General features: G+C 40.4%; 1 protein-coding gene across 3 annotated transcripts; it reads left to right on the top strand.

Moving 5' to 3' along the window:
- The first annotated feature begins 1973 nt into the window (after nucleotides 1–1973).
- On the top strand, nucleotides 1974–13978 carry LOC123959395 (transmembrane channel-like protein 6). Of its 3 annotated transcripts, XM_046033417.1 has the most exons (21): nucleotides 1974–2097; nucleotides 2434–2443; nucleotides 2635–2712; nucleotides 4803–4918; nucleotides 5025–5138; nucleotides 5268–5411; nucleotides 5525–5633; nucleotides 5733–5820; nucleotides 5901–6164; nucleotides 6257–6396; nucleotides 6482–6626; nucleotides 8098–8241; nucleotides 8827–8984; nucleotides 10493–10583; nucleotides 10840–10937; nucleotides 11037–11132; nucleotides 11223–11298; nucleotides 11396–11529; nucleotides 12356–12532; nucleotides 12740–12818; nucleotides 13413–13978. In XM_046033417.1, the coding sequence occupies exons 3-21, from the start codon at nucleotides 2657–2659 to the stop codon at nucleotides 13488–13490; spliced, it is 2307 nt and encodes a 768-aa protein (XP_045889373.1). In that variant the 5' UTR covers nucleotides 1974–2097; nucleotides 2434–2443; nucleotides 2635–2656; the 3' UTR covers nucleotides 13491–13978. The 3 variants fall into 3 exon arrangements, with proteins under 3 accessions (XP_045889373.1, XP_045889388.1, XP_045889381.1); XM_046033425.1 differs by lacking the exons at nucleotides 1974–2097; nucleotides 2434–2443 and having other exon boundaries at nucleotides 2471–2712; nucleotides 13413–13494; nucleotides 13655–13978; XM_046033432.1 differs by lacking the exons at nucleotides 1974–2097; nucleotides 2434–2443 and having other exon boundaries at nucleotides 2470–2712; nucleotides 6257–6390.
- The last annotated feature ends 104 nt before the right edge of the window (nucleotides 13979–14082 follow it).

The following is a 14082-nucleotide window of genomic DNA, read 5'->3' as shown; positions in this document are numbered from 1 at the left end:
CATATTTTGAATAGCCTCAGTTATTTTTTCAACTGTAGGACACTGTCGTGACTTCACCTGGGGAATGTGAACAAGGCATGAGGCTACTGGGCTATTTTACAAGGTGCAACTGTTCATAATGTTTCATAATAAATCATACTGAGTTGATTTATCTTTATTGTCATTACAACAAAGGTTGTTAGGAATTTGCCTTGCCATGACAGCAACATTCAACGCAACAGCATACTAATAAAGCCACCACATACATAAAAACATCTCAAAAGATTAATCATTAATACGGATAAATTTACAATTAAAATGGGTGGTATATTAATTGTATTCTGAATACCCTCAGTAATACCTCTTAATAATAATAACAATCAGAATGAATCATATGTATTGTTCCCATAAAAGCATCTTTTTGAACGTATGTAGGCCTACTCTTTGTTTAATTTCTTTGGATTTTGGATCTTTATGTTGCATTCATGTGTCTTGTGTTTTTCCAGCGCTTGTGCTTCACTACCACCTAACCTAACTGCTAGAATGTCTGCACTGAAATTGAAACTGGGGGTGCTTCTCAAGTCTCTGGCCCAATCCCAATGTCTGCCGTAAGCCCTAAACCCTAAGCCCTAAGCCCTGAACCCTCACAGACTTTACTGACAGCACTTGGAAAGTGATTGAGGCTGCAAGAGCTCAAAATGCTGTAAACAGGAACGGGACAGCCCTTTGCCACTTTATCAAGTTACCTTGACGACGCTGAAAGATGTTGCACACTTTTTATTTTATGTTTTTGCCTGAAGTCCTGCAGGCTCTTGCCCTATAGAGTGGATGAGAGGTAGCCTATATGTCAATATATATTTGTAATTAATCAATACACTATTGTTGGTCAAATAGCATCATTAAGCAAAAACTAAAATAAGTAGCTGAATAAACTAAGTGTGTAATAAGGTCATTGCATTCCTCTGACTTCATGTGTTCTATGCAGCATCTTAAGTTAAGAAAACTTTGGTGTGGATGCTTGTGTTTCCTCGCTCCTCGATCCTTGCTTGAACCGGAAGTTGTTCCGCTCTGCCATCTTGCAGGCCACCCCAAAGCTCTTATTTGCGCTCCAAGGAGCGTCCAGATAATATAAAACTCAAGTGTATCGCTGCAAAGTCTTCTATTTGAGTTGTGTTATGATTCACTGTCTTGTTTAAATCTAGGTGTTCATTGTAGGTCTGAACAACAAAAGCCCCACACACAACTTTATTTATTTATTAGAAAGATCTTTCCTTATTTTATTTCTCCCATCAATCTTTATTATGGAGACAATTAAAGTCAGGGAGAGTCGGAGAGTCTGTCACGTTTTACATAATTTACCGTCATTTCTATTCAGTCACACGTGAGGCTGGTCATTCCTGTGTTTAGTCCAAATAGACGACAATAAAACATAATATAATAAAGTTAGGAGTCAGACAAGTCAGTAAACTGCACCAAAGTAATGAAGCCAGCAAAGCATCTCATGAAAGCAGCCGGCAGCTACGCCAGTAAAATCAGCTGATGCGCTAAAAAAATCGTTGGATTGATATGATGGAATTCAGCGATCAATCGGTGACGAGTGATGTGATTTGCAAATAAAATGTAGCCTATGCAGTAGTGTTAAAGGATATCAGAAGAGGAAATATATTTATTATAAAAATAATAAAGGAAATCTCTTTGACTTTGTTAGTTAATAAAAACTTGTGTGGCAAAAGCCAAACTTTTTCCCAACAAATCTCTCCAACAAATGAGGACCAATATAATACAGCAGTGGTGTACTCCTAATGTCCTGTTGAAAAAGTTGACGAATGGCCTTATTCTTACTTTTAGGTTGCAGCGAAAAACAGATATACCCAACAGTTGTTTCCTTCACATCCACCAGTGTTGGGGGATCATCAAATCCATTAAAACCTTTGAAAAGTGAGATGACAGCTGAGTCTCTACAGTTGTTCGAGCCGACTGACAGCTGGTCCAGCCGTCATCAGAAACGGACGTCGCTTCACGTGACGCTTTGGAGGAAAGGACGTCTCATGTCTCTAGAAACATATTTCCTCGCTCCGTCTCTCCTGGCTTGGTTTCCTTGCCAAGAAAAAGACGCAAGTGAGGGAAACGTGGATGCAATTAAGAGACTTGAGAAACAAATGCTGTATGTCGTTATATGTTGTATGTATATGATGAACTTCTCAATAAGGCCAAGTAAAAAAGAGAACCTGGGTCGACTACTTGAACGTTGTGTGGCAGTTCTTCACTGTGATCACTGGAGAGCAGCAAACACTACTTAACGTTGGACTCCAGCTTCAAACAACAACAAATAATTTTATATTAAACATATTTATAAACTTAGGGGGTGGGCGTGTATTATTATTAGATTTATTTATTTAACAAGTCCCTAACATGTAGCCTACCTGTGATGCTTAACCAGTTGTGCTTTCTCAGATGTTGACAGGTAACTTTGTACTAATTGCGAAAAAGGAACAGCTGTGCTGAGAGAGTGAGAGAGAGATGGAGGCAGGCACGATTTGGGGGAAGTGTCTATGATGTGTTTTGACAATCAGACTATTCAAGAATAAGAACTGCTACCATGTTAGAGAGAGATGCAGATGCACTGCTACTTTTCATATGATGTCCTGTTTGCAGTAAACGGAGCTAATCAAGAACTATGGCCTACAGTGTGAGCTTGAGTGTCAACATTTGCCAAATGGATTCTGACTATCAGTAAGTCCCATTTTGAACTTTCTACTCAAGACTCAATTTGATAGTTATTTGTTTTTTTGTTTAGTTGTACCTTTCACTCTTCCTGCTAGGGTGGACTAATTCACTTAGTTTTAATGTAGAAGCACAAACTATAATACAGCTGCTGTCATGAATCAACATTGGAGGACTAAGCTTCTTTCATCAAATTGTTGTGTGTTACTTCTATTTTAGTTGTATTTTTGATTCTTCTTGATGTCCGTTTGGATACTCATTAGTCCATGCCCCTACCCAGTGGAGAAAACTGCTAGATTGAAGCATACAGGTGCTGGTCATATAATTAGAATATCATCAAAAAGTTGATTTATTTCAGTAATTCCATTCAAAAAGTGAAACTTGGATATTATATGCGTTCATTACACAGACTGATATTAAAACTGACAACTAATGAAAATCCCAAATTCAGTATCTCTGAAAATTAGATTACTTAAGACCAATACAAAAAAGGATTTTTAGAAATGTTGGCCAACTGAAAAGTATGAACATGAAAAGTATGAGCATGTACAGCACTCAATACTTAGTTGGGGCTCCTTTTGCCTGAATTACTGCAGCAAAGCGGCGTGACATGGAGTCGATCAGTCTGTGGCACTGCTCAGGTGTTATGAGAGCCCAGGTTGCTCTGATAGTGGCCTTCAGCTCTTCTGCATTGTTGGGTCTGGCGTATCTCATCTTCCTCTTCACAATACCCCATAGATTTTCTATAGGGTTAAGGTCAGGTGAGTTTGCTGGCCAATTAAGAACAGGGATACCATGGTCCTTAAACCAGGTACTGGATGCTTTGGCACTGTGTGCAGGTGCCAAGTCCTGTTGGAAAATGAAATCTGCATCTCCATAAAGTTGATCAGCAGCAGGAAGCATGAAGTGCTCTAAAACTTCCTGGTAGATGGCTGCATTGACCTTGGACCTCAGAAAACACAGTGGACCAACACCAGCAGATGACATGGCACCCCAAACCATCACTGACTGTAGAAACTTTACACTGGACTTCAAGCAATGTAGATTCTGGGCCTCTCCTCTCTTCCTCCAGACTCTGGGACCTTGATTTCCAAAGGAAATGCAAAATTTACTTTCATCAGACTTTGGACCACTCAGCAGCAGTCCAGTCCTTTTTGTCTTTAGGCGAGACTCTTCTGACGCTGTGTCTTGTTGAAGAGTGGCTTGATACAAGGAATGCGACAGCTGAAACCCATGTCTTGCATACGTCTGTGCGTGGTGGTTCTTGAAGCACTGACTCCAGCTGCAGTCCACTATTTGTGAATATCCCCCACATTTTTGAATTGGTTTTTTTTCACAATCCTCTCCAGGGTGCGGTTATCCCTATTGCTTGTACACTTTTTTTTTTTCTACCACATCTCTTCCTTCCCTTCGCCTCTCTATTAATGTGCTTGGACACAGAGCTCTGTGAACCAGACTCTTTAGCAATGACCTTTTGTGTCTTGCCCTCCTTGTGCAAGGTGTCAATGGTCGTCTTTTGGACAGCTGTCAAGTCAGCAGTCTTCCCCATGATTGTGTAGCCTACAGAACTAGACTGAGAGAACATTTAAAGGCCTTTGCAGGTGTTTTGAGTTAATTAGCTGATTAGTGTGTGGCACCAGGTGTCTTCAATATTGAACCTTTTCACAATATTCAAATTTTCTGAGATACTGATTTTGGGGTTTTCATTAGTTGTCAGTTATAATCATCAAAATTAAAAGGAATGAACACTTGAAATATATCATTCTGCGTGGAATTAATGTATACATTATACAAGTTTCACTTTTTGAATGGAATTATTGAAATAAATCAACTTTTTGATGATATTCTAATTATATGACCAGCACCTGTACTTGCATGTAGGCTACTTAGTGTTACTTTTTCTAGGCCTCTTGCTCCTTAGTATTTGGCACTGGAACACATTCAAGCTTTCAAGAATCTGAGTTCAGACAGAAAAAGTGAACATTTAAAATTCCCCACATGGTAAATTCACCATGGAAAAGTGAGATATTTGCTCGGTCTTGACTCAAAGCCTGTGGGACTCCGGGTCATTATTTCCTCTGATGGTTACTTTCCTTCAGGAACCTAGGAGAAGACGATTCAGCTAAGGACTCGTTCCAGCTCGCTGGAGAGCCAGCAGCCAGCACCCAGATGTGTCGTGAAAGCCTACAGATGGACGTTTTATGGGAATGTGCAGGTGAAAATACAGAATGTCTACCAAAAGTCTTTTCAACTCGAGTTATAATTGTACTTTGTATAGATTGAATGAAAAACATATAAAAGTAACATATGTTGCCGAATAGACGAACACATGAGAGACGAGACACATGACAGGGAGCAGACATACTCTCTGCAGAGGCACCGCTGGTCAGCTGCTACCCTAAAGGTCCTCTCCTCGATGCCCAGTCGTGCTGCTGGTGAGATAAATCCTTCCTCTGCCGTCTTAATTGCTTGTTGACAGTGGTCATTTACAGGTGTGTGTGTGTGTGTGTGTGTGTGTGTGTGTGCTGTTTTTGTTTTTTTTTAAATGCACCTTGTTCACACAGGGACAAACGGTGCTGCAGTAGTTTCCCATTGTGCCAGACACTCTTCTCAGCTACACCAGGCGACCTTCCATGATTCTTCTCCCCCCTCCAGACCAATCCAGGATGACTCTGTCCAGGCAGACATGGAGGAAATTATTACTGAAGGTGGACGGAAAATGCTAAGTCACTAATGTCTCCATTAGACAACTCCTGTTGTGAGTCAGCAACATCCACAGGTGCAGCAGATCATTTGGTCGTTTCTAACTTTTGGTTTGCAGAAAACAAGAGGAAGCAGTTGGTGTCCAACCTCCGAGGCCTCTCAGCGAGCGAGGGCATGCGCAAGCTGCGAGCCATGCCGCTCAGCCTGGCAGCTAAGATGGAAATCAGGTACACGTGGGACTGTAAACGTTGAGTGGCCTGCAAAATAAAGCCACCAGCACTGTGGTGACAAGTTTTTAACGGCTCCTTCACTCGTCTTTTATTTAGACGACTTGCTTTCAGTGACGCAGCTGAGAGTTCACTCATCAGCAGAAATATTCCGTGCTACAGTCATCTACGCGTGTACATTTCAAGGGTGAGTACAAACTGTAAGGTAACAAAACATTTTTGCCTGTGTGTATCGGTCATACACTTTACCTCTTTCTCTCCCCTCAGACTTGGCGTCACTGCCTGTTCAGCTGCCTCCCCATCATCAGTACCCTCAAGCTGTGGCATTCACCCATGAAGAGACTGAGCGGGCGTTTCGGAACCGGAGTGCTCTCCTACTTCCTGTTTCTCCGGACCCTCCTGCTCTTCAACCTTCTCCTCTTCGTCATCAATGGCCTATTCCTTGTCTTCCCTCAAGCTGTCCACCCTCCTCCTCTTCCTTCCGACTCTCACTTCGACACTTTCACTGGGCTTGAGCTTCTCACAGGAATGGTAAGATGGCCCTTCATTACCATCAGAGCAGTATATATTTGACTATCTCTGTGGCATGACCAGATCTCTGCTTCATCTGTCATCTGTTGCAGGGTCCCCTCTCTAAGAGTGTGATGTTTTACGGCTACTACACCAACAACGTCATCAAAACTCACACCTACAGCATACCTGCAGCCTATTTCTTTACCATTGTCATCGCCTTCTTCATTATCTGCATCATCCTGGTGTACCGGTTGGACAATAACAATTACTTGTGTGTTACTTGCATTTTAGTCCATCTGCGGTGTGTATTTAACGGCTCTATTGTTGTCCTGCAGCATGTCCAGGTCCCTGGGGAAAAGTTTTCGTGTCCTCAAATCTAATGGGAATCTGGCGGTGAAAGTTTTCTGCTCCTGGGACTTTAAAGTCAGCAAGAAGACGTCTGTCATACTTCAGTCTGAGAAAATCAGCACTCAGCTCAAAGTAACGCAATCATTCTAATATTCAATTAGACTCACTGAAGTGTGTAAATCCTTTTATTTTTTTTAAATGTGTATTACTACAAACCGATTTCAGAAGCCAAGAGGATGATTTCCTTTTCAAATGGAAGCATCCGTGTGAAGCATTTAAAACATCAATAAACTGGCTACACGTTCTCCCTTTAAACACATTTTAAACTTTGATCCTCAGTAAAAGATATACACTCACTGGCCACTTCATTAGGTATACCTTGCTAGTACTTGCCTTCAGAACTGCCTTAATTCTTCAAGGTGAACAAGGTGTTGGAAACATTCCTCAAAGACTTTGGTCCATATTGACAAGACAGTATCATACATTTGCTGCAGATTTGTGGGCTACGCATCCATGATGCGAATCTCCCGTTCCACCACATCCCAAAGGTGCTCTATTGGATTGAGATCTGGTGACTGTGGAGGCCACTGGAGTATAGTGAACTCAGTCATATTCAAGAAACCAGTTTGAGAAGATTTGAGCTTTGTGACATGGTGCATATTATCCTTCTGGAAGTAGCCATCAGAAGATGGGTACACTGTGGTCATAAAGGGATGGACATGGTCAGCAATAATACTCGGTTAGGCTGCTGTGTTTAAACAATGCTCAGTTGGTGCTAAGGGGCCCAAAGTGTGCCATGAAAATATCCCCCACACCATTACACACCACCACCAGCCTGAACCGCTGATACAAGGCAGGATGGATCCATACCTTCACATTGTTTTATGCCAAATTCTGACCATCTGAATGTCGCAGCTGAAATCGAGACTCATTAGATCATCTGTTGTCCTTTTTTTTGGTGAAACATGAATGGTAGCCTCAGCTTCCTGTTCTTAGTTGACAGGAGTGGCACCCGTTGTGTGGTCTTCTGCTGCTGTAGCCCATCTGCTTCAAGGTTCGACGTGTTGTGTGTTCAGAGATGGTATCCTGCATACCTTGGTTGTAACAAGTTGCCTTTCTTTCTCAAACCAGTTCGCCCATTCTCCTCTGACCTCCAACAAGATATTTTCCATCCACACAACTGCCGCTCACTGGATATTTCCTCTTATTCGGACCATTCTCTGTAAACCCTAGAGGTGTGTGTGTGTGTGTGTGTGTGTGTGTGTAAATCCCAGTAGATCAGCAGTTTCTGAAATACTCAGACCAATAAAGTGGCTGCTGAGTGTATGTCCTTTTGTCACACTGAGTTTTTGCATGGCTGGTTTAAACAAAGGAAGCTTTTAATAGTTCCTTTTCACACCCCATGCAACTGTTTAAAGCAGGCTCATGTGTATGTTACACATGAGACTAAGACGATTCTGTGATTCTGAATATAATCAATGGCAGCTTTCACACTTACACAGAGCTGAGACATGTCTGGGACATTAGTGCTGATCACAGTTTCAACACATTGTGAGGATGATTTAAATGTAGCTCGACCTGACAAACACTGCTTTTCCAACAGGAGCTGCTGTCTGAGATGATCGGTGGAGATGGTGTAAAGAGCTGCATGCAACGACTCTGCCTCCTCACAGTGCATCTGATAACGTGGGCAACATGTCTGACCAGCATCTCCCTAGGCACCATGGCAGTCCACTTCCTGTCAGAGGTTCGAGGAAGCAGCAACTGCTGTGCAGCCAGACATGACAAATTTCATGCACATTTGAGCAGCTGTAGGATGCAATTAGCATTTTCTCAACACTGCAACAAAAATAACTCTGACAAATAAGCACCTTCCTACCGCAGTTATTTACTTCTCCTTTTTCTTTCCTGTTAGATGTTTTACACTCTTTACATAAAGTCTTCTGTTCTCACACAAAACTACTATAACCAAAACCTGATCCTAATTGAGATATTGAAGGAAGAATAGACTATGTTTTACACAGTGGTTCCCAAACTATTTCTGGCATGACCCCCTGATTTAACATTATCAAAAACAAGAGCGGTTTTCTTTTCATGCATTTTCCTCATGATTTCCTGTTGTGCAAATGAGAGATGCAAGTTAGCCTGGTGCCAGAGACCCGAAACACATAAGTGAAAGTCTTATGCTATATTTAGATAGATTTTGAGTCCTTATAGCAGGAAGAGCAAAGGTGGTAGTAATTGCACTTCAACCATTATTGCAATGTAGCGATCAATAAAGTCAAACTGCTGTGAAAAAGGTCTAACAAAAAATTAATTCATTCCTTCACAGGATGCCACTAAAGAGAGTTCTGAAAGAGAAACTCAGCTGCTGCGCTTGTCTGCTGTTGTGTCCGGCATTAACCTGTTGATCCCCGGCGTCTTCAACCTGTGTGCTTGGGTAGAGAATCATGACTCACCCAGTGTTGAAGTCTATGTCTCCATCTTCAGGTGAGGAGAAGAACTAAAACCACATCACACTGAACATTCATTAAATTAAATATTTCTATTTGAAAGTGACTACGCTTATCTGAGACACTGAGGTTATTATCAGAATGACTAAAGAAACAATACAAAAATGAACAATAATAGTGTTAACAATATGCACAAAGCTAAATGTGAAAAGTGAACTCTTATGTTACTGTAGAGTTGACAGGAAGTAAACAGATGGATATACGTCACACTAATTTTGAAATGTTATGGCCCGGCTCAGAGGCCACAACAAATAGAGGAAACCATACTTAAGGGATTACCAGAAAAGGATGTTTATTAATAAAAGTTATTAAACATAACAAATCATTTTAAAGCTTAACAAATGTGGCTGGCAAAATATAGTGCCAGATTAACTAAATAAACAAAAGCACAACAAAGCAACACGCCTTGGTACTGGGGACCAGGAAAAAAACAAGCAGTCAAGGCCTGCAACAATCAGGAAGGGGCAGGCTTTATACAATCTGGAGACAGTGGCCAGCTGCCTCTGATTTGCCTGATGGCCTCAGTTCCACTCCACCAGGAAGTTCACCCTGCAACAAAACACAGACCGAGACACACACACAAACAACCTGGCAGAGGCCCTGGGGCTGTCACAGAAGTAGAGAACAATACCACGAAATGAAATTAGCATTTTGCAGCTCTGATTCATGGTTATTACAGAAACTGTTTCCAGGTATTAAGTCACAGCATCAAACATCACTTGTATATAATTACCTTTAAAGAAAAAAGGATGTTTGGAACATGAGGATGAATTTAAGCATTATGATATACTAATTGACAATTTTGACAAACAAGAATTTTCATGTGATTTTGAAGGTATTGCCCTGACAGTAGCCTATAATATTGTGGAAACCAACCTATACTACCCCATTATCTGGTTAATAGTCCATTAATTTCACTATATTACTTTTTTTTTTTTTTTTTTTTTTTTTGTCCAAATATTGCTCTGATATAACCATTTTATTTTTAGGTTACCATGTTGTTAGAGAAATTTCTATATTATTACCAAATATTTTTCTCTCATTGCTATCTTTAAATGTGTTTCCCCATTTTTACTTTGTTTTTGGCCTCATTACCCTACTGTACATTTCAGTCTAATATTACCCAACATACCTATTGTTAGTACCAAGCTATTACCAGGTTATTACTTCGGGAGTTACATGGAATTACTTAATTACTACTTCATTATCAATTACCTCACAATTACCATGTTATTACCGAGCTGTAAAGTGCTACATTGTGAGAACACTAATGCAGTAGCTTATTGTATTCTCCCTTTCTGTTTGCATCTATCTATCTGCACACTGAAGGTCAAATATCCAAGTGATTCATCATCTAATACATTCTTGAGTGGAGGGATGCTTTAACTTGGTGAAGCTGTGTGACATTCTTGTGGCAATTCTAGAGAGGCACACACACACACAATGACGGCTGTCAATAAATAGGAAACATCATTGTTTTCTCAGGAACCTGTTGTTGAAGGTCAGTATTGTTGGAGTGCTGTTACACCGCTGGTTGGGGAAAATTGCTGCGGAACCTGAAAGTCGTCGTTTACAGGTTACAAGAATCCTTACTTACTTCTTATAATCATATTATAAGCTGTATGTATACAGTATGTATGTATAGTTACTTGGTACTGATCTGTGCAATGTCATTCATTCCTAAAAGATTGCCCTTTGGACACAGTAAGTGTTCACATGTTTGGTTGTGACCTTATTAGCCCTAATGACGCGATCCAACCCTATTGGGGATATAAAACTACCATAAATCCACTTTTAGTAGATTCTTTACATTTTGTTTCTGTTGTCCACAGTGTTGGGAGAGCTTCGTCGGGCAAGAACTGTACTGCTTGCTCCTGATGGACTTTGTCTTCACAGTGCTTTACACTTTTTTGGGAGAATTCCTATGGAGGCAAGTTGGTGCTTTACCCACGAATCATGTAATTTGATTCTGTTGTTTACGGTTTTAAAAAGGCATTCATTCACTGACTGTTGAGCATCATCCCTCCAGGCTCTTTTCCAAGCAAGTGATGAAAAGGAACAGGAAGCCAGTGTTTGACATTGCTCGTAATGTCCTGGAGCTCATATATGGACAAACGCTTACCTGGTATGCACCATTACACAACATCCTTGAAACGCATCACATATTTAGCAAAAAAAAGTGTATTAAACATTAACGGCCTTCGGTTCTTCCCAGGCTTGGGGTGCTGTTTGCTCCACTGCTTCCTGCAGTCCAGATCATTAAACTGTTTGTGCTGTTTTACATGAAGAAGGTTGGTATAGCTACTGCTGTTTAAATGTCAGACAGCACGTCAACTCTGATGCGCATGTCAAACGTAACATTCTTCCTCCTCCTTGTTTCTTCCTCAGAGCAGTGTGCTACTCAACTGTCAGGCCTCCAAAAAGCCCTGGAGGGCCAGTCAGATGACAACGCTATTCATCTCTCTTTTGTGTTTCCCCTCATTTCTTGGTGCTGCAGTGTCTGTGTCATACACAATGTGGACGTGAGTGCAACAAAAAATGTGCCCCTCTCAGACACACATAGCTTTCTAAAAACATGTTTTGTTCAGAGCATATTTACCATACTGTATACTCTAGCATGTTATATTTAAAATAAAACGGTGACTATGAGGATAAAGAGTCACAGTTTAGTTTTAATTTGAGGGTGTAGATATGCATATAGGTTGAAGGGTGTAGGGGTAGTAGCCCTGTTATAGCCGTCCTGCACTGTTAACTAGGAAACTAAAGGACTGAGGCCACCTAGTGTCTGTGTAGCCCAGGCCTGTACAGCTGAAAGTAGTACAGGCCTAAAGCTCATTAATTAACACATTCAGTCTTGTTTGTTTACTTCTTACAAAAACTGAAGAGATAAAAAAAAAAAAAAAAAAAAAAAAAAAAAAAAAAAACTCACAATTTTACAAGGGGTTATGCACCAGACTGTTTCTTGGCCAGTTAATAGGCAACAAGAGCAGAAATAAGGAAGTTACTGGTCCTTGCCAAGAAATGGTCTGGCACTCCAGCAGTCTCTTTTTTTTGTTGTTGTTGTATGGATTAAACAAATTTAGATATTTCCCCAACTGTTCCTTTTTAAAGATTTTTGTCTTCAGTAGAAATGAATGGGTTTGGGGCAGAGGGACACAGACATGGTTAGTTCTCTTTTATGAGGTTTGTTGACACCATGAAAAATGTAGGATAAGCTAAACTCTTGTCATTTTTTCATCTTTAAATCCAATGTGCTTGAGCTTGGAGCCCAAATGCTGAAAATGTGTTAGAAATACTTACAAACTGCACTGTATGTTCCATCCAAATCCATCTGTCTGACCTCTGCAGGATTAAGCCTTCGTCAGGGTGCGGCCCTTTCAGGAATCTCACCACAATGTTCCAGTCAGGGAAGCTGTGGGCCAAGGAGCTGGGGAACCACCACCCAATCCTGTTTTGGCTCAGCTGGGCCTACAACTCTCTGGTGGAGAACCCATTGTTCTTATTCCTTGTCAGTGGAGTCCTTTTGTGAGTGGTGACATGATGACACACAATGTTTTCAGGAACTGTCCAGTTTCCACAAATGTGATTTCATATTTGGTATGTAGTGCATTTTTTGCTTTTGTGGTTGTAAGGCTTTTTCTAACAAAATGTCTAAGTTCTTGATTACTGTACCTGAATACAGTTTATCCTCTTTGAATATTAATCGATCCCTTATGCTTTCTATTTTTTCAGAATGGTGATATACTTTCATACTCAAGTTGTTGATGGCCAAAGGAAAATCATCAGTCGGTTAGAAAATCAAATTGAAAATGTACGCATGATCAAGCATTTTTTTTAAACGGACTAAGAGTCTCTAAGCCATGCTAGCGGCTCAGTGAGGCACAGCTAACTAAATGATAAATTCAGCGTGCTAATATGCTACGTTTAGCAGGTGTTCATTTTAGTTTAGCATGCTAACAATTGCTCATAGCACTAAAGTTTTTTACAGCTGAGTCTGATGTGGAGTATCATGAGTTTTGGTCAAGTATTTGGTCATAAACCCCACTGGACAAATTTAAAATTCTGATGAAGCTAGAGGAAAACAAACCAAGGGATTACCAAAGTGATGAATCTAATTCAGTGGTAATCCTTACAGTGCATGGGTAATCCATATACTGTAGATTCAGACATTTCAACAGTTAAGTGAAAACTTGGACCTTTTGGTGGCGCTAGAGGAAATATCAGGGGCTCATTAAAGCAAATACTGACCAAAGTCAGTATGAGTCATTCTTGGTGGGCATTATGGATATAATGGTACCAAATTTCAATGCAATCCATCAAATAGTTGCTGAAATACAGTCTTTGCCATCCATATAGCCTCTGGATTATGTTCATTGATCTAACTATCTGTTTTTCTCTCATACAGGAGGGTAAAGACAAAACGTTCCTCATCACCAAATTGCAAGATATTTATGAACAGAGTAGACTGGTTTCCCCTCATTGATAAGGTGGATATTCTCAGTACCGCATATCCTGTTTGTGGTTGTAGCATAACTTATTTGTTTGCTCCCTGTTTTAATTACCTCGCTGGTAATCTAAAAAAGACATTTGTGTTAACAGACTTCCTTATAAAAGTCCCCCCCCCCTGCTTTTTCTTCCCCTCTCCAGCCGGTGGCTGAACAACATTCACACCATACTGTAGAAATGACAAGTAATTATCTCATAAGTGACAAACATCATCGCTTGAATATTATCTCATCTATGTCAACATGTTTGCCAACATCATCATGGATGTCACCTACAAGCTACAATGAAAAGAAAAGCAAAACCAGTAACAAAATCTGGTTGATATATCTATGAGCTGTCAATATTTAATTATACATGGCACTCTAATTGTATGTCAGGATGTATATTTTTATTTGTGTAAAGGTTTATGAAAATTTATTTTGAACGTGTTTTATCAAAAGACAAAATAAATTTGTTTGAACACTTCTACTGTGTTATTGGAATCAGGAACCCTTTTGTCGCCTTATCTGGAAAGACTGGATTATCTGGAACAGAATCTGATTGATCCAAACACTGCAAGAATCCATGTC

This window comes from Micropterus dolomieu, linkage group LG02, assembly GCF_021292245.1.
Source record: "Micropterus dolomieu isolate WLL.071019.BEF.003 ecotype Adirondacks linkage group LG02, ASM2129224v1, whole genome shotgun sequence".
Lineage (NCBI taxonomy): Eukaryota > Metazoa > Chordata > Actinopteri > Centrarchiformes > Centrarchidae > Micropterus > Micropterus dolomieu.
This window is presented reverse-complemented; position numbering and strand designations above follow the sequence as displayed.